The following is a 27,976-nucleotide window of genomic DNA, read 5'->3' as shown; positions in this document are numbered from 1 at the left end:
CCCGAAATACTCCAATAAAGCGGAGTTTATTTTCCACACTCTAGATGTCCACAGACAGTTACATTTTTATTTGGATAGGACCAAACAATCAAGGAAAACAGATCAGTTGTTTGTATCCTTTGCAGAAAACAAATTGGGCAGCGCTGTCACTAAGGTCACTATTGCCAAATGGATCAGGGACTGTATTACTCAAGCTTATTTTTATTCTAACAAAGAGCTTACCACCTCTATCGAGGCTCATTCTACAAGGGCTATGGCTACTTCGGTAGCATTTCATTCTAAGCTTGCTATTGGTGACATTTGTGCTGCGGCTACATGGTCTTCCCCGCACACCTTCATTTCTCACTACAAATTAGATTTGGCATCTAGAGGACGAGCTTCATTTGGTTCCACAGTGCTCAGGAGTGTTTTCCAATGAGCCACCCGGGATTTAGGTGCTAGGGACGCTGTCCCATCAGTCAGAATGTAGGTGAGATAGGATCACATAACATCTTTTAGTCATGTACTCACCATAACTTCAGATGTTTGGGATCCATCTCGCCTACATTCCTAATAACCCACCCTCCTTCCCCCTTCCTTGGAGATCAGAGGATATCAGAAGGTCCGAATCCTGTTTCATCTTGAAACATCTAACAATGTTATATAAACAAGCTGTGCATGTGTGCATGAATGCGGACAAACAAGATCTGGGGGATTAGTGGTGATGCATCCTGGGATAAAGATAGCTCAGCCAATTAGAGGCCTCGCTCTATAGCATAAGCGTGGCGAGTCGGAGCCGAGGGATCGGCTCCGAACCCATCAGTCAGAATGTAGGCGAGATGGATCCCAAACATCTGAAGTTATGGTGAGTACATAACTAAAAGTTTTCGAGTTTCAGAACTGAAGTCTTCAGACTAAAGCTAAGTACCCTGTTGGGGAAACTTTTTTCTTGCTTTTTACCGATGTCAGAAAAAGTTAATAATTGTATTGTGTGGGAAGCAAATACCTCATAAGGATTTCCATTTATACTGTATTCCTTGCCTAGGCCCTGATCACAACGTGCCTGGCTGTCAGTTTTGTGCTAGATTTAACCAACGCACTATTAAGCGTCGGTATATTTTTGCATCAAAGTATTTTGGAAACAGATTTAACTAACCAGAAATGTCGTTGGATAGCAATAAGACTACCAGAGTACATAAAAAACGCAAAGAAAAGGACAGAGAAAGGCAGTTAAGATCCAAAACCAACGGTGAAGCTTCTCTTAAGCCAGTCGCCGATGCTCAGTAAGGTGCTTTTGCAACCCCTGATACCTCACTACCTTCCAGTCACCGACCTTACCGACACCCATGTGGTGTCCGGCATGCTGCAAGATAACTCAAGGCATTGGACCGATGGATGCATCTCCCTCGGATGGGTCTGGAGCTGCTGAGCAGGCACTGGCTTCTGAGGGTGTATTCAGACCTCAACATTTGTATATCAAACAGACAGCTGCAAAACCAAAGACAAAAGCAACTTCTAAAACTAAAAAAAAACGACTCGAGTCATGTGCACAGGCCTCTATGCCTAAAAAACAGATGATCAAAATGGCTGAAGACCTTATTACCTTGATCAGGGATACCCATCCCCCTCCTGATAAGAGGCCTAGGCAAGACACTGATTATGAATCTTCTGATGAGGTTTCTGCTTCTTCTGATTCCTCTTCTGATCAGGAATTATCTATACCTCCCTATGAGGTTTCTGATGCTGAGGAGTCTATAACGTCTGCATCTCCTCCTGAGGATTATTCATTTGGAGAAACCTTTCATACTTTGAGGGAGCATTTTCACTGGGAGAGTCAGGACTTCTCAGAATCAAAAAAGAGACTCTGGGATTTCCTTCTCCCTCAGCACAGGCCTTTAGCCATTCTCCCTGTTTTAGACATTGTGGATGATGTGTTTTCGGAGTCGAGCTTGACCCCTGACTCCCTACCTCCGGCTTCCAGTAAGCCTGACAAATATTACAGGGTCCCTGACTCTCAGAAATTTTTGTTTAGAAACCCTGCTGCTGATCCTGAAACTATTTCACAGGGTCCAAAGGGAGTTTTCTGCAACCTTGGTAATCAGGGCCTTAAACTGTCAGTTTCATATACTTAAGTACCAACAACATGTTATGGGATTGCTGAAACAGAAAATGATGTTGATTTCAGAATGTGCAGAAAATAAAGAATTGCAGAAATTATTGCATGCAGCTGAACAAGTTGGAAAGCATACTTTGCAATGTGGTTTTGATTCCTTAGAGGCCTCCTGCAGGGCCACAGTTACTGGATCTGTGATTAGGAGGCATGCCTGGTTAAAGGAACAAAATTTGCCTGATCATGTTAAAGCTAAATTGCTAGATGCATCTTTACAGCATGATTCTCTGTTTGGTATTAAGGCAGAAGAGGTTTTAAAGAAAGTGGAAGACAAAGCTAAGTCTATGCAAACTGTTAAAGACTTCTTACAAGTGCAGCCACCGAGATTCAGTAGACACTGGCCTACAAAAAATTGGTCCTTTCCTTTGTCAGAGCTCAAAGGGGCAATTCCAGATGCCCTAAGGGTTCCAGATACCAGGCGCAAGATTCATACAGGTCAAAGCAAGGGGGCGCTTCCACCTCCAAATCTGGAGGAGATAAAGCGCAAACCTACAGAAAGCAATCTCAATGACTTCCTTCTGCCTACACCAAGCACTTATCTTTTGGCAGCACCCACAGGGGGAAAATTAGCATTTTTGCTCAAAACTGGCTGTTAATAACCCAGGACAAGTGGGTACTAAACATCGTATCACAAGGATACAGATTCCATTTCCACACTCTGCCAATGGCAAATGGTTGGCCAGATCTGCCAAAAAATCAATGGGCAGAGGCACACAAGTAGGTTACATCCCACATGGATATGGGGGCCATTCAGACAGTACCAGAACAGGAAAAAGAGCAAGGTTTTTACTCAAGACTGTTCTTGGTACCCAGAAAGGACAAAGTCTGGCGGCCAATACTGGATTTATCAATTTTGAACACATACTTGGACATTCCAAAATTCAAAATGCTAACTTTGCAGCAGCTTCTACCCATGCTGGCCAAGAATGCTTGGCTGGTGACTTTAGACCAAAAAGAGGCATACCTGCATGTCCCAATAAGACAATTGTGCAGAAGATACCTCAGTTTCAAAGCTGGCTTAATGCATTACCAATTCTCTGTACTGCCTTTTGGCTTATCTACTGCACCCAGGGCCTTTACAAAATGCCTGGCACCAGTAATTGCATTTTGCAGACACAGAAGTATACAAATATATCCTTACTTGGACAACTGTCTCATTCAAGCAGAGAACAAGGACACTCTTCTTCGACACCTGGCATTTGTGAAAAGACTTCTGACATGCCTAAGGTACACACTAAACGAAAAGAAATCACAGCTGGTACCCTCTCAAAAGATAACATTCCTGGGTGCAAGCTTGAATACAACTGCCCAGATGGCTTACCTCACGCCAGACAAGCAAAGGCAACTGACTACTTACTTCAAACTGATGGGAACAAAAACCCAGTCTTCTGCAAGACAAATTCTGAAGGCTCTAGGCTTCATGGCATCCTGCATCCTACTGATTCCATATGCAAGACTGTATATGAGGAAACTTCAATGGTCCAAAAAAAACATGTTGAGCCAGCAAACTGTGACCTGAAAAAGACATTTAGTAATTATAATAGCATAAAAACAAGTAACCAGACCGGTTTTGGTTAGTAAAAAACACAGCCTTCATCAGTGTGAGCCAGAAAAGTCAAATGCTACTGTTTAAATACATTCAAGTGCAACTCCATTGGTTCATTTTCAAAATTGCTCATTAAGGCCAGGTGGGAATAATCCACCTAACTTTACAATCCGTTTCTTTTTTTTAGAATTTAAAATAGAGTGCCATCCAGTTTTGTTAAATCTGTTACCCTTAACAACATCAATGATCATGAAAGTAAATTTTGCAGTTTTGCGTGCCAAACAATGTTTATGCAAAGCAATGTTAACTTTTTTTTATTTTTGATATTACTTGCATGTTCAGAGATTCTCAGCCTGAGGGTACGAGATGTTTGTCCAATGTAAAAGGACCCACAGGTGCATGTTGCCAAATAGACTAACCAGTCGCTGCTACAATTAGCAAAATATTGGATGTCATACACCATGCCACAATTTTTACTCGTAAATTGTTTAGATTTGGTTACTTTATCGCAATTGATGCAGTGGCCACATGGGAAGCAGCCAATCAGAGGTTCACCAGTCAAGGTGGTTTGTTGTGAGCGTGCCCAGTGTCATGAGTACGTTTGTAATGGTTAAAGCAAGATGCCAAGTTCTTACCTTTACGAAATGAAAGCAGGCATCTGTCTGGTATTATTTTGGCTATTTCTTGATCACATTGTAATATGTTCCAGTGTCTGTGTATGCTGTTGATTAATAAATCAGAATTCCTGGCATAAGTGGTTACAAACCTGATAGTTTGGGGTTCCTCCCTGTTCCGTGGTTTGTAGGTGAACAAATCCTCCCTGTGAAGTGTTGGCCCAATTGCTGGCTTGCAGAACATGTCCTATATGGTATCCCCTGGATCTGAATCTGTTAGTCAGGTCCTGTCTGTGTTCTTGAAAAGAGGCTTCATGGGAACAAATCCGCCTCATTCTTATGAATTGAGATTTCGCGATATTTCTAGCGATGTGAGGAGGATGAAAGCTGGATGCATGGAGGACAGTATTGTATTCGGGGTACTTCCTGAAGACCTGTGTACTTAGTGTGGTCCGATTGTCTGTTGATGAGAACATCAAGAAAGGTGAATGTACTTGCGTGATAGTTTACTGTAAATTCAAGACCCCATTTGTTGTCATTCAGGTAAGATATAAATTCAGCTAGATACTTCACATCTGCCCTCCATTCCATCCAGCAATCATCCAAATAACGTCTCCAGATGTCGATTTCATCCAAATAGATATTGTGGCTGTTATCATAAATGATTTGATCTTCAATGAAGACCATGAATAGGTCAGCATAGATGGGGGCAAAAGACGCCCCCATCGCTGTACCCTTAGTTTGCCAGTAGCAAGTGCCCTGATGAAAGAAGATGTTATTGGTAAGGACATGTCCTGCAAGACTTACCAGGAAAGAATTGAAATCTGGTTCATATAAACCAGCCACATTGAGCCAATGGGCCAGAGCTTCCAAACCTACCATGTGAGGAATGTTGGTATATAGAGCGCTGACATCGTGTGCACATTAGCCACCCAGGCTCCAACTGTGTATCAGAAATGATTTGTAGAAATTCAGTACTGTCCTGTAAAAGGGAAAGTACCCGTAATAATAAAGGCTTCAAATATTTAGTGAGGAATATAGATAGTGATTCCGTGATGTATCCTCTGCCTGACACAATAGGTCTACCTGGTGGATTAACTGGATCCTTGTGTATCTTTGGTAGAAAATAGATGTATTGATTGGCAGAGTCCTGAATTGTTAGCTGCTGTATCACGTTTGTTATAATGATACCTTCATCCCTGGCAGTAGATAGAAAGTCATCAATCTGTTTCTTAAATCTAAAAGTGGGGTTTATTGACATTTCTGAATAATAGCATCTGTCTGAAAGTTGTCTCTTGGCCTCCTTGTCATAATCGGACGAATTCATGACCACTACCGCCCCACCTTTGTCAGCAGAAATGACTGTATCCCTGTTCTGTAATTCGGTGGTTGCCTGTTTCTCACTCAGTGACAAGTTATTGTGTTTGAAGCAAGTATCAGAGCCAGAATAATGCAGATCTTTGAGAATACTGCTCTGAAACTGGTGTACAATGGGATGCATGGAAGGAAGGTATCTTGATTTATGATATAAAAATTTATCAGGATTAGAATTACCATCCAAATCACTAAACTGCAGCTTAAGGTTTAGAATTCTGCAAAAAGACCTAGCATCTTGTGCCAGGACATCCTCAGATACCACAAAACCAGGGATAAAGTAAGACCTTTTTTGAGAATGGACAGGTGTGTGGGTGACGAAACAAAGTCTGATAAATTTAAAACATTTACATTTGCATTCTTTATTTCTGTGTTACTAATTTCAACAGACTTTGAAAGTTGGTGATTTTTCCTGTGTTTTCTCCCCCTCGTTTATATTTTGTCCTAAAGGGACAAATCCCTGCATCCTTTTGGGGGTCAGTGAATCTGATGCTAAGTGTATATCACTGTCTATGCAGGATGATGGGTCATCAGTGGATGAACCATTGTCTGTGGTTCGTTTCCTAAGAATGGACCTGGGCCTTTTTCTATTTGGAGTTCTGGGTTGATTTGGTGTAAATATAACATGTTTATTAGAGTTGCTAAAAGGGTTGGCACCCTGGTAATCAAGCTGATCACTCTGAAATTTTTTAATTTTTCTGATCTTGAGTTGCTCCTCAAGGTTGCTAAGGTCAGTTGCCACCTTATTCAATTGTTTAGTAAGAAAAACAGTTTCCCTCGAATTGTTGTACTTCATTGCACAATTCAGTGACTACATTGATCTCGTGGTCAGCTACTCTATCATGGTACTTGGCCAAAGCCTCAACAAAAGACATGGCGGCCTGTTGTTGTATAGCTGCCCATTGACTATTTAACTCCTCGTCAGCCTCGCCCACAACTTCAATGGTACCTAAAAAGTTTTTGGAGTCAACATTGTCGCAGCCTGGAAACAGTGATTCCTCTCATTCCCTGCCTGCAACAGGAGTTGCTATAGTGGGCAAAGGCATGTCACCAAAACATGTGACTGCCATTCACTCTACCCCCTGCCAGCCAAACCATACCAGATGCATCAGATTATGCCTGGGGGGCCCACATGGCAGGAAGATGCATTCAGGGCATATGGTCACCAAAACAAATGCATCTACATATCAACCAGAAAGAGATGCTAGCTGTTAAAAATGCCCTAACAGCCTTCAAGGACTTACTTAATCCAGGACAACTACTGATAAAGACGAACACCACAGTCAAGTGGTATATAAACAAGCAAGGGGGCACTCATTCATACCCCCTTTGCAGATTAGCCATGGCAATGTGGGACACAGCTTTGACCTACCAAATACATCTTCAAGCTCAATTCCTGCCAGGAAAATAAAACACTTTGGAAGATGTTTTAAGCAGAAACCTTGTGGATCCTCACGAGTGGAAACTAAATCCACAAGTCTTCAGCATGATAGCAGAGAAATGGGGGAGCCCAGACATAGATCTATTTGCCTGTCCTCAAAATTATCAATTGAAAAGATTCTGCACAAGGACTTATAACAGACAAGCATGGAAAGTGGATGCCCTATCCTTCAGTTGGAAAAACCTATCAGTTTACGCCTTTCCTCCTCTGCCTCTTCTCCCCAAGGTCCTCCTAAAAGTCAGACAAGAGAAACCAAAGATGATACTAATTGCCCCGGACTGGCCCCGCCAATACTGGTACCCAATCCTAAGGAACTTGTCTCGATACCCAGCTTGGACCTTGCCTCAAAGACCACATCTATTGTCCCAGTAAAACAATCTGATCCTGCACAGTCAACTACAGACTCTGAACCTGGCAGCATGGCTGATCATGTAGTCATACAAACAACACCTCTCAGTAAAGTTGTGATGGATGTCATTTTTGGAAGCCAGAAGGCCTAGTACTAGAAAATCTTATGCCAACAAATGGAAGAGATTCTGTGCTTGGAATCAAGCACAAGGAACTGATACAGCAGAACCAAATATTCCTCAGATATTGCAGTACTTAACTGAGATGCTTGACAAAGGCCTATCTTTCTCATCAATTAAAATCCATGCATCTGCCATTTCGGCTCATTACAATACAGAACCACCAGTCTTTTCTCATCCAGTAGTATTTTAGAGGAGCCAAAAATTTAAGACCTCCTAGATCATCACCATTGCCTGCATGGGACCTCAATTATGTGTTGGAAAAGCTCACCCTGCCTTTATTTGAACCAGCTACTACTGCTGATTATAAAGTTCTTATCATGGAAAACAGCTCTGCTACTAGCAATTACTTCAGCAAAAAGAGTTTCAGAGCTACAGGCCCTCATGGCTGTAGACCTTTTTATCATATTTTACCCAGACAGGGTATCTCTGAGGACAAATCCTACTTTTATGCCTAAGGTGGTTTCCAGTGTGGCTTTTAACCACGCAATTAATCTGCCAACCTTTTATCCAAATCCACAGAACAAGGGGGAGAGAATTCTGCATTCCTTGGATGTACACAGACAGCCAAGATTCTACTTAAGCAGGACTAAAGCTCTACGAAAAACTGAGCAATTACTAGTGACATATGCTGCAGGATCAGAAGGCAAGGCTATTTCAAAGCAGACAATTTCTAAGTGGATACGCCACTGCATCCGTTTCTGCTACTTTCACCATGGTAAACCTGTGCCCAAGGGCATTAGGTCTCATTCCACCAGAGCTGCAGCTACTTCAGCAGCCTTTCTAAGGGGAGTACCAACCAACGACTAACAAACTAACAAAGACCCTAACAGCCTTCAAGGACTTCATTCATCCAGGACAACTAATGATAAAGACGGACAACACCACAGTTATGTGGTATATAAACAAGCAGGGGGGTACCCACTCTTACCCCCTTTGCAGACTAGCCATGGCCTTGTGGAACACAGCCTTGACTTACCAAATACAGCTACAAGCTCAGTTCCTGCCAGGAAAGCAAAATACTCTTGGCAGATGACCTAAGCAGAAATCTTATGGACCCACATGAATGGAAACTGGATCCATAAATCTTCAGCATGTTGACACGAAAATGGGGGGAGGCCAGACATAGATCTTTTTGCCTCTCCCCAAAACTATCAGTTGGACAAATTCTGCACAAGAATTCATCACAAAAAAAGCTTGGAAAGTGGATGCTGTATCCTTCAGCTGGAAAAACCTATCAGTCTATGCCTTTCCCCCTCTGCCTCTGCTCTCCAAGGTTTTACTAAAAGTCAGACAGGAAAAAACAAAAATGATTCTGATTGCTCCAGACTGGCCTCGCCAACACTGGTACCCACTTCTAAGGAATATGTCGCACCTCCCTCCATGTTACTTGCCTCAGACTCCTCTTTGTCTCAGCAGAGCTATCAAATTTTGCACACTCACCTCCAAACTCTGAATCTTGCAGCATGGCTAATCAATTAATTTCACCAATCGCATCCCTTAGTAAACCTGTGATGGATGTCATTTTGGAGGCTAGAATCCCTAGTACTAGAAAATCCTATGCTGATAAATGGAAGAGATTCTGTGCCTGGAACCAAGCACAAGGAATAAACACAGCAATACCCAATATTCCTCAGATTTTGCAATATTTAGCTGAGATGCTTCACAAGGGCATATATTTTTCATCTATAAAAATACATGCCTCTGCCATCTCGGCTCATTACAACACAGGGCCTCCTCTCTTTTCTCATCCCCTGCTAAAGCAGTACCTCAGAGGGGGCCAACAATTTGAGACCTCCCAGGAGAGCACCAACTCCTGCATGGGACCTTAATTTTGTACTGGAAAAACTCACCCTACCTCCTTTTGAACCACCTGCTACTGCAGACAAAATGTCTTTCTTGGAAGACAACCTTTCTTGTAGCAGTCACTTCAGATAGAAGGATTTCAGAACTACAGGCTCTCATGGCAGTGGAGCCTTTCATTATCTTTTATCCGGACAGGGTGGCCCTCAGAACCAATCCTTTTTTTATGCTTAAGGAGGTATCCAGTGTGGCACTTAACCAGACCATTCATCTGCCAATTTTTTTCCCAAATCCTCAGAACAAGGGGGAGTGGATTCTGCATTAATTGGATGTACACAGACAACTAAGATTCTACTTAAACAGGCCAAAATCTCTAAGAAGGTTTGAGCAACTTCTAGTGGCATTTGCTGCATGGGCAGAGGGGAAGGCTATCTCAAAGCAGACTGTTTCAAAATGGATAAGCCATTGTATTCGTTTTTGCTACATGCACTGTGGTAAACCTGTCCTCAAGGGGATCAGATCCCATTCCACCAGGGCTGCATCTACTTCTGCAGCTTTTCTCAGAGGGGTTCCTACCAGACACATTCTAGAAGCTGCTCCTTGGAGCTCAGTTCATACGTTCACAAAACATTACCATTTTACCTCTATTTTCTAAATCCAGGGTAGGCTTTGCCACTGCTGTCCTGCATGGCCTTATAGCCGCTCCTCATGGTGTAAAATTCCATCCTCCCATCCATAGCTTTGGAATTCTACCCAAATGTAATGACTGCAACAGTGAAACACGAAGAACATCTACATTTATGGTAAGTGTACACAACTGTACTTTATGCTTACTGAATGTGGTGGACTGCTTTGAAAAGGTCACACAGGTAATGGATGAGGGGAAAACTGTATGTACTGTTTACCTAAATCTAGCTAAAGCATTTGATGCAACAGCCCTACTCTGGCACCGTCAGCAAACTTACGGAACTAGGTGTAACCCCTTTATAAATTGCTGGATAGCTAACTGGCTCACTGATAGGACCCAGGAGGTTAGAATTAGTGAGGCTACAGTCCTCAGGCTCTCTACCTCTCATATGTCAAAGGCCTCTGGATAAAGCAAATTTGCAGATTATAGCAAACTGAGCACAGTCATTGAATCCTGCAAGACAGGAGCAACCTTTAGGAAGGTCAAGCACACTTGTCACCAGAGCCATGGCTTAAAACTCAATACCAAGAAATGCATTATAGTACTTTTCGGGGAAGTTGTCCACCCCGAGTAACTATTGTCAGTAAAATACACCTAAAGTTTGATTAGTCAGGAATCTGAGAAGTCATGTAGATAACCAGCTTGTGTCTAAGGTAGCAAAAAAAAATCCTATGTTCAACTTATAAGCAAGGGCATGGTATCTAAGTTCAGAGGTCAGCATACCACTGTACTCAGCCCTCATTGGACCCAGCATAGAGTATAAAGCCTCCTTTGGTATGTACCTGACCAGATGCATGCTGCAGAGGCAGGGATGGTCCACAAAAGCTCTTTATGACGAGTTTGTGTCCCTTCAAGCTTTTGAGTATGGCTCATCATCCTGGGTGGTCCCACCTCTAGACTCTTTAGTAGACCTTGTTCAGAAGGCTTATAAGTTACCTGATGTGGCAGAGCTCATACCTTTGAATAAATAAATAAAAAAGACAGTATTGATCACCCCAAAGAATGGGAAACTTTGATCTAAAGGCCTCTGTGTAGATGCCATGGTGGTAGCATCAGCCACAAAGAAACTATCTGAGGAAAGTTTTTGTGTCCACCCCACACCTGATTAATTTCCAGTGAGAATTGAGCTTTCCAAGTCACTTTCGGGTAGCTTACCTTTGGACCTCCAAAAACGGTGGATGCCCAAATGTCTAACCTGCAGTTTACATCAGATGTGGCCATGCAACTGTTACCAAATGCAGCTGATACCTGTACCAGCTGCCCTTGATGTGCTACTGTGAGTTGCCATGCCTGGATGCAGCTATGCAACTTCACAAGAGCTTCAAGGTATCCTTTGTCAATGCCCCCTAGAACAGTTCCATCCTGTTTCGTCCTAAGGCAATGGAAATACTTACCAGGAAGTGAACAGGACAGTAATACCTCGTTTGCCATAGGTTCTGTTCTTCTTACTCAAAGATCCTTTGAGAAGTCAGAGGAGGTAGAAAATGTGGTTCAAAAAAATCCCAGGGTTTTCACAAAGACACTCCTAGAGATGGACTTTCCCATACCAGAGGTGGAGGGAATTCGAACGTCTGCCGACTGAGAGGGAGATGTGGACTGCCGAACAAGATTTCAGTGGTTCCTTCACTGAGAAAACCTTTCCATCGTCCCTGAATTATGACTTAATTGTTGCACCCTGGTGATGCAACTTTACACCCTTCAGCTCGGCAGACCATAAAATCCAGTTCATGGGTGCTAAGTACAATTACCAGAGGTTATACAATACTATTGTCAACTCCAAAGAAAACATCAAAGATTCCCAATACACCATGCAATCGGTTGTAGTCTGCAGCAGAAGTCTTAATGCTGCTCACCCAGAGTGTCATCCAGACAGTTTTCCAAGACCATTTAGGATCCAGAGTATATTCCAGCTTCTTTTCAGTTCTATAAAAGACCAATTGTGGATCTCTGCTGTCTAAATCAGTGTGTCAAAATTCTTGATGGTCACGTTACAGTCCATACTACCTCTTTTGAGGAAGGACGATTGGATGTACTGTATTGATCTCCGGGATGCCTATCACATCAAGATCCAAAGGTGCTCCAGGAAATTTGTCAGTTTCTGGCTGCTAGCCAGTCACTGTCACTTCAGAGCACTGCCATTTTTTTGCCACAAGCCCCCCAGGTGTTGACCAGGATTATGGTAGTGGTGATAACTCCTCTACATCTGCAGGGTATCCAAGTTTTCCCATACTTGGATGATTAGCTCCTAACTGCTACCTCCGAGGATCCACTACTGCCAACACCATACATTCCTTCTCCAGTTAACTGTCAGCCACATGAAGACCAAACTGCCTCCCATGCAGAACATAGAATTTATAGGATGTGTGACACAGTCCAACAAATTGGAAAACTCCCTGTTGCAAGAGTCCAGTAGTTAAGACTCAAGAGCTCCTCGGGTGATGTGAAATACATGTCCCACAGGCAAGACTCATTCTCAATCTTAAGGCTAATGGCCTCTATTGCATTGGTCCCATTAATGGTTACAGAAATGTAATTATCTTCACACCAGAATCTGCTTACTCAAATATGCAGGAGGCACACAAGTTGGTAGATTATATCTGACAGTAGTACAGGGGATACCCTTTTGCCAATGTGCTCCCAGGGCCACAGTCACCAGATGCTTCCCTTCTCAGGTGGGGTGGGGGGGCTTTTGAAAGGAACACATTTCAAAGGATGTGGTAATCAGTGGAGGCCAAACTTCACATCAGTGTCTTGGAGATGAGAGCAGTCCTCCTAATAGTGCAGGTTTTTCTGGACAGTCTACCAAGGGGGTGATTTCCATTGACACTAACAATGTCTGTGGTATGGTACATTAGAAAGCAAGGTGGAACAAGTCTGGCAATGAATGATGTATTCACACTCCTAGGATATCAAATATACTAGCGAACAGGTTGAGCAGGAGTATCCTGTTACCTAACGAGTGGTCTGTCAGACAGTGGCAGAGATCTTGGGGCCAACCTTGCTGCGACCGCTTTGCTTCCTGCATAAACAAATGCAGCAGTTATTTTGCTGTCATCCCTCCACAGGGATAGTCACCAAGAGATTGCCTAATCCCACATTTGGCCCTTGGCCGCCTTTGTCGTCCCGCCTATTCCTCTTATGAAATTTGTTCATAATGCAAGGTGCAGGACCAGAGTAACCTCATTGCCACTATTTGCCCCCCTGCAGGTTTGGTTCCCCTTCCTTTGGCCTCAACTGCTGCAACCACCATGGGTACTGGATCCCATGCCGGATCTACTCATTCAGCCATCTGGGATGCCTCTACGGGACCTGAAACTGTGACCGCATGTTTTCTCCCATTATAGTAATTTGTGATGCCAGGCTTGTCTTCAGTTGTTCATATAATTTCTTTAAAGGAATCAACCAAAGGAATTACAAGAGCAAATTTCTGTTTGGGCATCCTCGAAGGGTTGTGACCCATTCCCAGTCCAACTTCTAGCTGTGTTAATTTTATTTTAGAACTTTTTCCTGCGAGGTTCCAGTTAATCTACTATAAAAGTCTAGATGGCCACCATCTCATTTTCATATAGGACATGATTCATCTGTCTCATCACGTGGGGGTAACCAAAGCTTTCCTTAGGGAAATGTTCTTACTGAAACGGGTCTATATTAGAACACCGACAAATGGCCTAATCATCGAAAATGCAGGTGATAGAAGTGTGTTTTGAGAGATTGCGGTACAGAGATCAGAAATTTTGCCCTTTTCTTACTGTAGTGCGATCTTGGAGTTGGTATATATAATTAGCAGGGGGTGTGGGGGGGATGCTTAGCCCCCCACAAAATTGAGTCCTGTCATCTGCATTTTCAATGATTAGGGTGTTTAACGTATTTGTCAATGTTCTAATGTAGATCCTATTGAAACACCCTGTTTTGAGATCCAGTCCCACCATGGGATATCAGTTTTTCTGTAGTCATTGACTCAAAAACCCTTTGAACCTGGATCATTTGCAAAAAGAGTACCTATAGGTGACCTCTGTGCAGCAGCAACTTGGTCAGCAGCTCACACTTTTATATCTCATTACAAAGTTTGTGCAGTCTAAAGCTCGTGCATCCTTTAGTTCTGCCATTATCAAGAATGCTGTTGATTCCACCCAGGCCCTTTTAAGTAGCTTGGGAATCGTTCCCAAATGTTGAATTTGATGAAAATAGGCAACATTGGATAGAAAAGTTATGTTCTTAACATAATGATGGATCCTTGTCCTATTTTTAACTGGTTCAAAATCTCTTTCCCCTTCCAAACTGCTGTTTTACATTATTACATTATTTGGGGCTTGATCAGATCTTTACTGGATCCTTTGTTTTCTATTCCATATCTCATTCCATAGCAGAGAATATTGTGGACTACCTCTTTATTCCACTTTATAGTTATTAGGGATATGATGAAAAAAGCAAGCTCAATCTGAGGTAAGCCGGCTAGGAAGAGAGAATTGTGGGTAGGGGAGGAGTCAGAGCTCTTGGATCCAGTACTCTTGTGTAAGGCACCGAGGTCACATTTGATAACCCAAATGTTGAACCAGATGAAAATAGGACAACACAGATGTATTACTATGTTAAGTACATAACTTTGTTACTCATACTTTTGTTAATTATTCGTAGACAGAAGTTACCTTTTGGTTTGTGCCTGTGTTGAAGTTAATGCATTCAAAAATGGTATAATTTGCATTAAAATTCATATATTGTATAGCTTTTGCTTTGGTCCCTTGTAAAGAAAGTTTGCTGCAATCAAAATACTGCACACGTTCCTATGCTTTGGGTACATGGTGGGCTTGTGTGACTGCCTAAATTGACATGTATTTGTTTCTTTACCACCCAAGCTGTCTAATGAATAATGTCCCTAATAAAAAGGTGTAATGTATCTATGCAGATATTCTTGCGTCTTCACTGAAAGAGAACAGTAATGTCATTTTTCCCACCACTGTACATGTTTGCAGAATAGTAAGCAGTATAGTCAGCTTAGGGATCTGTGTGGAATTGCTATCTGTATTAGGTCATGATTTTTGTTTTTGCTTTTATATCAGCATAGAATACACATGCATCACTGACGAGACATTTTTTTGTTTAAGGTTTTTCACATGCATTGAGAACTGCCTGGTTCTCTGGTGACAAACTGCCTCATTGTGATTGCACCTTGTGTATATCCCTTACAGTACTTATAAAAAGTTAAGTAATCCTTGGTCCTAAAATTTGTCTCTTGCTGACACATTTTCAGCATTTGCGTTCATTAATGTAATGCTTAACTGTTTTAGGCAGCATGGAGGACAGATTGAAGATCTTTGAAGAAGCATGGCTGAAGTATCCAAAAGGATTAGTACCCAGACGACTGCCTTTAAACTTTTTAGTTGGTGAGTGACTTAGGTTGCTAACAAACTGAACTTGTTTTCAGAGTTTCTGTATGTAGGTAAATTATAGACTGTTCTTACAAATTCATAGACCAAAGTCACGTCATATACTTGACATCTGCTAATGGTACATATAGGCTTATTTAATTACTTGCCACAGTTTCACGTTTGCACCTTTTTCAACTCATTTAGAGTCCGTATGAGTTTTTAATCTTGCCTGTTTAGTTTAATACTACTAACAGGACTACATGGAGCCAGTCACTGTGACTTGCCACCCCTCTCAACTGTGTCTGTTTTGGAGGTGCATGTATATTTTCAGGCCTTATTTTTACCCCTTTGTGAGATCACCATTTTTCAAGGTGTGTTGTTTTCATGCCTGCTTTACCATTCACATAATTTTCTAACCCCCCCCCCCCCATCACAATTTGAAACTTTTAATTACATAGGAAATTGGGCTACATGACCAACATACTGGTGGCAACTGTAATTTAAAGAAAGAGGGCTTAACATGTTACATCTCCCTTTTTTCAGAAGCAAGAACAAACTGTGAGGTAGACTTCTGCAGTGCCATTCATTACAATGCAGGTTTGTGTCTGAAATGCTTACATTTTTGTCAGTTTCATTTAATTTTTCATAGTGTCCCACAATCCTAGTAAAAATGGGAAGAGATGTGTGCTATTTGCTATTCAAATGTTACGCTTGGGTGCTTATTTCCTTTAGGTCTACCTACTTTTCCAGAGCCTTTACACTTATTTCATTGCCTGCAAGTTGAGAAGTATGGTGTTAGCTCTGTGCTCCTTTCCCTGGCAATATGGCAACATGACTGTAAAGGATGGAAAAATTACATGCCGGAAAAGGCCTTACATCAAAGTTGTCTAGAAGGTTTAATATTCAGTTCATTAACAGCCACTATTTGAGAAACTCAAAACCATAGTGTTCACGTGTTTAAAAAATTACAGAGCATTTGTAGTGCAGAGTTTGAGTTAACTTGCCCACCTTGGAGGACCTGTGATCCATATACTGTTTTAGCATTTATCCCCTTCTGCTTTTAATTTAGCAGTTCATATGACTGCAGAATGTTTCTAAGGTTGCCGCTTTGCATTTCTTTAAGGCACGTAATGAGAGTTACTTTGAAATATAGGGCTTTTTTATTTGCTAGCAGCTTTTCGGGTAAGAGTTATAGTAGGTCATTTGGTAGTGGATGTTTAATTCAATAACAGCTGCATTAATAAGGTACATGTTTTGGTAACTGTACATGACAACACATGGCCTCTGTTTATCCATTTGTATCTTCAGATACTTTTTGACTCCATTTCAAGTACTATTAAAATGCAGTCAGTTTAGATTGTTGTATCGTTCCCTGCTGTAGCCACAGGCAGACTTCAGTCAGCAATTTCACCGTCTCTGGCAGGTATGAACCATCCTGGTAGTTCGCCATTTTGTACATCATTAATAGAGAGCAATAAGGTAAGTGTCCAGTTTCCTAGAGAACAAAAATCTGTTTAGCCTGATTCCTTCTCAGTAAATCCTCCCCTTGGCTCAGTTGCTTCCAGTGAAGTGGTTCTCTCTTTATTTTCAACCAACAAGAAACCATTGGATTAGATCCCCCAGGCATGAATCCTTGACTAACTCCCTCTTATGTTTCTCAAGTTCTGTAACCCAAAACCCTACAGGTTAAGTTTGCTTATCTCCTTTAGAGTTGTATTCCTTTAATATGTTACCAAACTTTAGCTGTTTGACTTTCCTGCCTGTAAAGAATAAACAGATCTCTCAGGGTAAGGTACCTACTATGTCCCCAAACGAAAAATGTCAATATCAAGGTGCAGGTACTCCACGACTATCGAAGCCAACCATCAACCAAAAAAGCAGAAAAACAATAAAAAATGTTTTATATTGAACAACAAAAAAATGTATTCTATGGGTTGTTAGCGCTTTCACGTCTACTCTGGACGCTTCTTCAGACTTTGATCTGAAGAAGCGTCCAGAGTAGACATGAAAGCGCTAACAACCCATGGAATAAAGTTTTTTTGTTCAATATAAACATTTTTTTATTGTTTTTCTGCTTTTTTGGTTGATGGTTGGCTTCGATAGTCGTGGAGTTACCTGCACCTTGATATTGACTTTCCTGCCTGTGTTAATGACGTATACTTCCATCCTGAATGATGGTTATTTTGCACTGAGTAGGTCAGTCTGAATTAGATTGCTGTATAGTAATCCTGCATATTAGAAACTACTAAATCCAACTAGTCTTTTGGAAGAATGTTTATACCGGCTTACTCTCTGGTTCTTTTCCTTCCTAAAGGAAATTATTAATCTCAGTCTCCACAATGATTCAGAACTTCTGCTTCATAAAGGAATGCTTCTCCATTTGTATTGTCTGAGGAACCATGAAAGTTTTACAGCTTGAATTTAGTTTTCCAAAGCTTGAACTAGCATTTTCCAGTTTTTATTTTTTTAAGGATCTTACTCTTTCATCCCATGTTTCTTGAGGTGGATCTTCATTTCCAGTCAACTACACCCCCTAAATATTTTGTTTTAAAATGCCCCTATAAATATAGAAATTGTATTAAATTATAAGTGGTGTTACAGTTTAAGGGCTTTAGTTTTTTTGTTTATTCACTTCTTACTCATGTAATGTAATGGCAGTCTCGAAATATTAAAGAGAATCTGGAGGTCACTGTCTTGTTGGGTAGAAAATTCTATTAGCAAATGCTAGTTTTTCTTTCTTAATGCCCCATGCATATCTTTAGATATAGCTTTCTTATTTTCCTCCCTAGTGGTTCTAGAGAGCAAATAGTAATGATGGACTTAAAGCAAATGGCATTCTTGCACAATCTTTTCAGCTTTGCTTCGGTTCTCAAGTGTAGTTGAATTAACAGGTTTATAAATATTGGAGAAGCCAGGCTTCTAAAAAACTTCCCATATGTAGTTTCTGTGAAATGTCACGCACCTTTTCTGCATCATGATTCACCAGTACAAGGGGAGTGTCCTCTGCTTGTGCCGTAACGGAAGAAGGGGGGTTTGTAATATCACATCTGTGTTCTTGATAAGTCACACTGCTCTGAATTAGACTGTGCATTAGTTTAGCTGCCCTCTTTACTAAAACTGATGAAGAGCGTACATTTATAATTGAATATAGAAATTGTGTCTATATGAGAGTGGATTTCTGTTTTCCCTTGATGTTGTAAAACAGGTAAGACTGCCTTATTCCCAGGGCTTTGGAATGATCCCCTTGAGAGCTTCTTTTTAAGCAGGGTTGATCATATTTCAGTTTCAGCTCCCCCCCCCCCCCCCACACACACACACACACACACCAGTTTCAGATGTTTTGGAAGTCTATCAGATCCCCTGTGATTTGCCATCTACCTGAATACCAAATCTAATTTTAATGTTTTCCAAGTAATAGGTTTCAACAAATCTTTAGTCTCATTTTTACCCAACTTTGGCTAGGTTACATCTGCTAAAATTGTGCTACTTTTCTTCCCAGTATATAATCTGTTTTTTCTTACTGTACAGCTTACTATACAGTGTCTGATAAATTCTTCAAGGTACTTGAAATCTGAAGCAGAATCCTTATGCATTTGTCCTATGATGACATATTTATCCCCCTCACTACTTTTTGAGACCTCATCTTGTATAATAAGTTTCTCCAGGTTTTGTGTTTTTAAACGGTTTAATGGCAGTTTGCCAGCGTTCATATATTTCCTATAGATGGTCATTTCTTTTTTTTCCCTGTAATACACTTTTTTCCTCCTTGTGAGACTGTCACATGACCTCCCTTACTTGCAGTTCATTGTTTTCCCAAATTAACTTGGTTATGAGCTTTCTATTTTATTAACTTGGCTCCCTTTCATTCAAGAGCTGCCCCTCAACTCTTCCTTCAGTTTGTTCCCTGTTGTTGAGATGCCCTTCTGTTCTCAAGTGGCAGTATTCTGTAAGCTTGGGATGTGAGTGTGTTCAATCTCGCCGTTTGTTCTTACACCTGGGTTCGGAGCCGATCCTCTGCTCCGAGTCGGCCGCTTAGCAAAGCTCTGCATTGAGAAGAAGCTCGAGACCAACCTTTCTCCCACAATTCCCTCTGCCCTTACCTCAGATCTAGTTTGCCGCTGCAACTGCACATCATTTGAAGAGCTCTGAGCCAACTTCAGATGAGATTTACCTTTTTTCTTCTAAAAATTTGATCTAAAGTTGTTAGATTGTGACGTTTATTTGTGTGTGTGTGTGTGTATGGGTCTTCGGTTCCGATTGACTAAATCATTAGTGTTTTAAAACAGTTTTGTTTAGTTAGGATCCTAGGGCCTACCCCACTCACTAAATTTCAGATTTGACTATTAAAGTTATTACTTCAGAACATTATTTCTTGGCCTTTGGCTAAGATTAAGTGTATTGATAGTAATTTTACTAGTTATTGTGACTTTTTTGGCTTTGACATGTCTGACAAGGTTAAGTCAGGTTTTAAAAGATGTCAGTTCGGACAGAAGATGTCTGTCACAGACAACCATAGCTCCTGTGTCTACTGTCATGGCCCTCTCCATCTTCAGGAGGACTGCTCCATATGTCACTCCTTTAGTGGAAGGGTCATGACAGATAGGCACAGGAAGCTTATGGACAGGGGTCTTCTGAAGCCTGCTTTTCAGGAGGCTTTAGATAAGTCAGACCAGACTTCTAAATCTTCGAAGGAGTCGAAGAGTTCGGAGCCTACGTCATCGGCTCCAAGTTCTTCTTTTGAAGTTCGTTCACCGGTTCCACAGGCTTCGGGGCCGAGTATCGAACTAGTGTCTGTCACCGAGCCTCGAGTCTTGGAACCGGTGACAGAACTGCCACCTCCTGCTCTTGAGGTCGGCACCGTCTTCGATTTCTTCGACATGGTCTTCCAGGCCCCTCTCCGACACAGACGTAGACCGTGTGGTGCAGAAGCTGATGGAGAACACGGCCCTGTCCAAACTTATTGCAGTCTCCTCTCAGTTGGTGTCGAGACTCGAAGGCCTTCCCTTGTCTCCATCTGATCCTCCTCCGAGGCCTGTTCAGCCCTCGGAGCCGGGAGACGCTGATTTGTTGATTGTAGAGCCCTTGGTGCCGGAACCGTCTCTTTCTCGGTCGGCACCGTTAACCTCGACTCCGTCGGAATCTCTCCCAGACTCGCGGAGCAGACTATCTATCCTTCGTTCCGGGACCGAGAGCCGAACCGATGTTTCGGTGCCGACTCTCCCTCTCGGTGCCTCGGCATGGATCACCTCGGCTTCGTCCTCGGGATCTGTGCCCTTGGCTTCTGCGTCGGAGATTCCTCCGCGTTCTTCGGAACCGGGGGATTCTTCGGCTCGGGGTCCGGGGGCCTTCAATCTTATGAGGAAGGTATTGTCTTCCCAGACAACTACCTCAGCAGAAGCAGTGTCTCCCTTCCATAAAGGCCCGATGTCCTCTTCTGCACCTACGGCTACTCAAAAGCGTCTAGCACCAGTGTCTCAGCCGCTCCCAGAGGGAGCCCCTCTTCCTCGGAGGCTTCATGGGATGCCCCCCGAGGAAGTCCCGAGGAAAAGATTGTGTAAGAGGAGGCACTTGGATTCTCCACAAGAGTCCTTAACATTGAACACTGACTTGGATGAGTCAGAAGGGTCCCCAAAATCACCCTCGGAGGATGTCTCCTTTTCTGACATCCTGGAGATCCTAAAACAGAGAGGTGATTGGCAAGCCCTACCCCCTTCTGAGGATGAGTCAGTCTTGCTGAAGGCATTCGGTGCTCGCCCTTCTTCCTCCTGGGTCACTCCGCCCTTCGATGAGTTAATGGATTTGATTGCTCGAAGGGCGTGGGAGACAGCTGACACAGTGGAGCCAGTTCCCAGAAAGCCTAATAAGTATATTACGGCCCCTCAGGATAAGGCATACCTCACAAAGGGAGTTCCAGTGGACGCTATGGTGGTGGCAGCTGCCACTAAAAAGGAGATGTCTGAATCTTCCTCATCTGTCCATCCGCCTAACAGAGATTCTAGGACCATGGACAGATATGGGAAGCGCATTTTTAGTTCAGCGACTTTTTTTCCATGCGATCGCTGAACTATTTGACACATTTCACGCGTTTACAGAGGGATCTAGTCAAAGAGTTGGGAGATACCCCCCAGGGTACTACAGATGCTGCTGTTGCAGATAAGGTTACAGCACAGTTCAATACCCTTACATCAATTGTAAACTCGTCCATGAGTCTCATCTCGTATGCAGCCGAAGGGTCGAGTAGGGCTGCGGCTTCAGCGATTGCTCTCCGTAGACGATCCTGGATGTGCTTATGCTCCTTTGCGGAAGCCTTCAAGTCTTAAATTACTAACGCCCCTTTTGATGGTGCCACTCTCTTTGGCCCCAAAGTAAAGGAGACCCTTACCCGGTGTGAGCAAGAGGGAAAGACTCTGTCTGCTGTCGGAGTCTGTTTTTCCTCCCCATCCAGACCGTACCCCAAAGGGCAGTGAGGTGGAAAAATGTGGTTTCGTAAACCCCAGGGTTCTTTCCCAAGCACACAGGGTGATGCCCCCTCCAGAGGCAGAGGGGGGGGCAGAAGTGGAAGACGTCGCCATGGCGGCAGAGGGGGTCCGCAAAACCAAGGCGACAGGGATACGGTCCCTGGGAAGCCTTTCCAGCACTCCTGAAGGGAGGCCCGACTGTCCTGCTCTGGAGGCAGTCGGGGTCGCTAGCTTTATACCCTCAGGCCTGGCAAAGTCTTACCTCAGACAGATGGGTAAAAAGCATTATTACCAGAGGTTACAAAATTCCATTTCTATTTCCCCCATTACCGCAGAAAAGATTCCCAGATGTACCGCCCCATCTGCGAGAGCCTGCAGCTATAGAAATTTCAAAGCTGCTAGAAAAAGTCATCCAACCAGTCCCGGCGGACCAAAGAGGATTCGGAACTTACTCAAGGTTCTTTTTAGTTCCAAAGAAGACAGGGGACTGGAGGCCAATTCTGGACCTAAGCAAGCTCAATACCTTTGTGAAGAAAGAAAAGTTCCGGATGGTCACGCTTCAATCGATCCTTCCATTCTTACAGAAGGACGACTGGATGTGCTCAATAGATCTCAAGGACGCATACTACCACATCAAAATGGCCAGAGCGTCCAGGGATCACTTGCGCTTCAGGCTGGGAGCCAGTCACTATCAGTTTCGGGCCCTGCCCTTTGGTCTAACCTCAGCCCCCAGGGTTTTCACCAAATGCATGGCAGTGGTAGCGTCTCACTTGAGACGCCTAGGATTCCGGGTGTTTCCATATCTGGACGACTGGCTCCTTACTGCCACCACCGAGCGTCGACTGATATAGGCCAGGGATTACACACTCTACCTTTGTGTTCTACTCGGAATTTCCATAAATTTCGAAAAATCTGCCTTACGGCCGTCACAGCATATCTCATTCATAGGAGCAGATTTGTATACCCGTTACTTGATTCTAAGACTTCCCCCAGAAAGAATAGTCTCTCTACAAAATCACATATCTCTACTCCTGTTGTTCAAGAAATCCCCAGCCAAACTGGTTCTGAAAGTCTTGGGACTCATGTCAGCTTCCCTCATTGCAATTCCCTTGGGCAGACTACACATGAGAGTTCTTCAATGGCTGCTGTTCGCACAATGGTCATTCCAACAGTTACCGCTGACACACGAAATTCACATCACAAACACCTGCAAGACACACCTGTCTTGGTGGCTACAGAATTGCAATCTCATCGGTGGCCGGCCGTTTGTGCTACCCCAACAGCTACAGTGACCATGGACGCTTCCCTGATAGGGTGGGGGGGGGCATCTTTCAGGGACAGACAGTCCAAGGCGAATGGACCAATCTAGAGTACAACCTGCACATCAATGCTCTGGAGATGAGGGCAGTGTTTCTAGTGTTGCAACACTTTCCTCCCCTTCTACCTCTAGGGACCATTGCAGTTCAAACGGACAACATGTCCGTAGTCTGGTACATAAACAAGCAAGGGGGAACCAAATCTTACCAGTTATGCAGAGAGGCCATGAGAAATTGGCAATGGGCAGAGTCCACGGGTCGCTTTCTGATAGCAACGCACATCCCGGGGTTATCCAACGTCATAGCGGACAGGTTGAGCAGAGCCATCCTGTTACCTCACGAGTGGTCCCTCAAACAGACAATAGCGGACAGAATATTCCACAAGTGGGGCCAGCCTTGCTGCGATCTGTTTGCGTCTCCAATGAACGCCAAATGCAGAAGCTACTTCGCCCTGTTACCCCCGCCAGGGGAAGTCCCCAGGGACGCTCTGATTCACGATTGGCCCCCGGGTCTCCTGTACGCCTTTCCCCCTATACCTCTGATACCGAGATTTCTCCAGAAAGCCAAGAATCTCGAAAGGACCGTAATTCTCATTGCCCCATTCTGGCCTCGTCAAATTTGGTTTCCCTTTCTTCAAGCACACCAAATACGGGAGCCCTGGATCCTGGAACTAGAGCCAGATCTATTGACCCATTCGTCAGGGGCTCCCCACCCGTCGCTCCTGTCCCTCAGATTAGCAGCTTGGCTGCTCCGCTTCCCTTCTTAGCCAGGTCTGATCTTCTTTCTCCTGCAGTTCAGAACATTCTAGTAGCCTCTCATAAAGCTTCCACTACAAAAATTTACACTAGTAAGTGGAAGCGTTTTGTATACTGGGCAACTGCACAGCATTTAGATCCCTTAATAGCCCCACTAAACAAAGTTTTAGAGTTTCTATCCATGCTATTTCACCAAGGAGCTTCTTCTGCCACCTTGAGGGTTCAGTTGGCTGCTATTTCCAACTTTCATGTAAGGGAGAATGGAGCGCCTATTATGACTCATAGGTTTTGTAAGGCCTTTCTAAAAGGATCCTTTCATCTTAGACCACCAGTCAGGTTTCCTACAGCTCTGTGGAATCTAAACCTTCTCTTATCCCAACTAATGCTACCACCTTTTGAACCAGCCTCTTCCTGTTCCTTAAAGTTTTTGTCCTGGAAAACTCTCTTTCTAGTAGCTATCACATCAGCCAGACGAGTGTCAGAACTTCAAACTCTTTCCATTAAGCTCCCATATTTAATTTTTCATCCGGATAGGGTATCCTTACGCACCAACCCTTCCTTTCTTCCCAAGGTTTGTTCAGTCAACAACATTAATCAATCCATTGAACTCCCCACCTTTTTCAAAAAACATTCCAATAAGCTGGAATATGTGTTACACAAGTTGGATGTTCATAGACAACTCAGATTCTATCTAGATAGAACGAAGGATCACAGAAAAGCAGACCAGCTCTTTATAGCCTTTGCGGACAACAAAAAGGGCATGGCAGTGACGAAGCGTACTCTCTCCAAATGGCTATCTGATTGTATTACCTTTGTTTATACGGCTGCTAATCAAAGTTTGCCCACCAAACCGAAAGGACATTCTACTAGATCAGTCTCTACATCTCTGGCTCATGCAGCCCGCCCACCTTTGGATACTATTTGTGCGGCCGCCCCTTGGTCTAAACCACATACGTTCATCACTCATTACAAAGTGGATAGGATTTCCAGGGACAGGGCAACCTTTGGTTCCACCGTGCTCAGGAGTGTTCTTCCGTGAGTCTCTCAGGGTCACGGAGCTAGGGACGCTACCCAGGTGTAAGAACAAACGGCGAGATTGAACACACTCGCATAAAGAAGTTATGTCCTTACCATAACGTTCCATGTGGAGTGTTCATCTCGCCTTTGTTCTTACATTCCCACCCTCCCACCCTCAGGTCAGGAAGAACGTCCGGTTTAGAGGTCTGGTTTGGTTCTCCCACTACTGATTTCTCTCTGATGTCCTTCAAGGATGCATCTGCAGTCCTAACATATGGGTTGTCCTGCCTCAGGCAGCCCTTAGGTCGGCCGGATTCCAAAGTCTGGGTCTGGCCTCGGCTGATGTCGCACTTCACCCAACGTCATAACTGCTGTTTATTGGGTATAAAGGCATCAGCCGACGCCATTTTCCTCAGTCTTTCTTGCAGCGCGGTGCCCGAAGCAGAAGCTGTTCGCAAGTGCCGGTCGGTCAGATCCAGAGATTTCTACTACCGAAGACTTCTAAAAAGCTAAGTACCCCGTTGGGGACTCTTTCTTGCTTCAGCCGATGTCAGACAAAGTAAATAATTGTTTAACTTGTGCGAAACAAATACCTCATAAGGATTTCCACTCTTACTGCCTTCCTTGCTTAGGCCCAGACCACGACGTATCAGCTTGTCTAGCCTGTGCTTCCTTCAACCGACGGACACTTAGACGTCGGTCGGAGTTGCAGAGGAGTTTTTTGGTCCCGCTTTTGCATACAAAATGCCGTCGGAGACTCCGACTACTCAATTAGCTAAAAAACGCCAGGAAAAGGACCGACATTCGCGGCCCGCGGTTTCAGCTGAAACCACGGTTAGGCCAACCGCGAATGTCTCTGTTTCGGCTGAAACCGAGCCCCCGGTTCTTCCTTCGGCCAAAAGCATGCTTCCGATAGCCGAGGCCTCACAGAGCATGGCTGAATCTGCTACTGAATTTACTGCTGCAGAAGCAGCCACCCAGGATTTATCAGACACTATTCCTTTAGACATAACTACCCCTGCACGTGGGGCTGCTAGACCCCCTGCTTCCATGTCTATCAAGGCTTTTGCCAGGGCTAAGGCAGCTAAATCTTCTAAGGCCTTGCCTGCCAAAACACCTTCACATAGGCCTACCTCTAGTTCCCAAATACTCAGCCTGGCTGAGGATCTCATTTCTTTGATCAGAGGATCCCAACATCACCCAGACAGGGCTTCTCAGGCCCCTCCAGACAAGAGGCCTAGGACTGAACCCCCGGAACCTGTATCTACAGATTATTCCTCGGATGACTCAGACCTTTCAGACCCTCACGAAGGCCCATATTCTCCTTATGAGGATTCTGATGCAGAAGACTCCATTCCTTCTGCTTCTCCTCCTGAAGAATTTTCCTTTGGGGAAACTTTGCATGCTATGAGGGAACACTTCCAATGGCAGGGTCAGGATTTTTCAGATTCAAGGAAAAGGCTAAGGACTTTTTTACACTTGCCACAACATAGGCCTTTAGCCATTCCGCCAGTACTTACAGTTGTTGATGATGCATATAATGATGCCTGTACTGCTCCTGATTCTCTTCCTCCGGCCCCTGCCAAGCCAGACAGATATTACAGGGTCCCGGACACACACTACCATTTGTATAAGGCTCCTGTTGCAGACCCTGAAACCATTTCACAGGGCCCTAAAGGTGTGGCAGCTGCCTCTGCCAAAAACCCTCTTCCCTCTGAAAGGGAATCTAAAGCATTAGAGAGATGGGGTAAAAAGGTTTATACTTCTCCTACTCTTTCGGCCAGGGCCTTGAACTGTCAATTTCACATGATTCAGTACCAGGAATTTTTGTTAGACCAGCTAAATAAAAAGCTATCTTCTCCTGAACCTTTAGACCGTAAGTCCCTTCAGGATTTGGTACATAACTCTCAGCAGGTCAGTAACCATTTCCTAAAATGTGGCTATGATGCACTGGAGGCTTCCTTTAGATCAGCGGTGACTGGAACAGTGATTCGAAGGCATGCCTGGTTAAAAGAACAATCCTTACCAGACCATGTTAAGTCAAAACTCCTAGATGCTCCCATGGAGAAACAAAGTTTGATGTTATGTGATCCTATCTCGCCTACATTCTGAACTGAAGGGCTCGGAGCCGATCCCTCGGCTCCGACTCGGCACGCTTATGCTATAGAGCGAGGCCTCTTATTGGCTGAGCTATCTTTATCCCAGGATGCACCACCACTAATCCCCCAGATCTCGTTTGCCGCTAACCAGCTTAGACGTGGTCTCAACTTGCCTGGGCTAAGTACTATTTTTTAGGCTTTTTCCTGTCAGAAATTTGCTTACCTTGAACCCAAAAGCTGTTTTAACAGCTATTGTTGTTATTTGAGTGTGATTGGATAATTTCTGTTGAGAAATTCGTAATTTTTTTAGTCAGGGAAGGTTTCCCATTTTAGTTAGAGGGGCCTTCCCATGTTGCTTTACTTCTAGTTTCTCTTTCCTGGGTCAAGCACCCGTTTAAATTAGAGGGTCTTGACTCTTTCTCTGTGTGTTAACTGCTTAGCGTTTAAAAAAAAAAAAAAAAAAAAAATTTGGTTAAAGTTCGTTAAATTTGAAACTTTATTTTTGGCTAGTTTGGTGTTTCTCTTAGAAAGCAGTTATGTCTAAAGAACACAAACCCTCCGGGTTTAAGAAATGCACGAGGTGTGGGTTTAAAATGTCCATAGCAGACCACTCCTCGTGCGTCTATTGCTTAGGTGCCAAGCACCTACAAGAGTCGTGTAGTGTGTGCCACGCGTTCTCTTCAAGAGTCCTCCAGGAGAGGAAGAACAAATTAATCCTCAAGGGATTAATCAAGCCTTCCTTCGAGAAGGCTTTATCTTCCTCTCTGTCTCCTTCTAAAAAGAAGAAAGCGTCGGCTCCGACCAGTCAGTCGGAACCGACCGC

At 43.6% G+C, this 27,976-nt stretch overlaps 1 protein-coding gene across 1 annotated transcript in view; it reads left to right on the top strand.

Annotated features, from left to right (window-relative positions):
* Positions 1–27,976, top strand: part of NAA15 (N-alpha-acetyltransferase 15, NatA auxiliary subunit) — a 2,782,393-nt gene that overhangs the window by 873,350 nt on the left and 1,881,067 nt on the right. The window contains exon 7 of the mRNA XM_044060403.1: positions 15,428–15,523. Coding sequence (XP_043916338.1) covers positions 15,428–15,523 — 96 coding nt within the window. The remainder of the gene's footprint in view (positions 1–15,427; positions 15,524–27,976) is intronic.

Source organism: Protopterus annectens, chromosome 2.part0, assembly GCF_019279795.1.
Source record: "Protopterus annectens isolate FY-2018-M chromosome 2.part0, PAN1.0, whole genome shotgun sequence".
Taxonomy (NCBI): domain Eukaryota; kingdom Metazoa; phylum Chordata; order Ceratodontiformes; family Protopteridae; genus Protopterus; species Protopterus annectens.
Note: the sequence above shows the minus strand (reverse complement) of the source record. Positions and strands in the feature narration are given on the sequence as shown.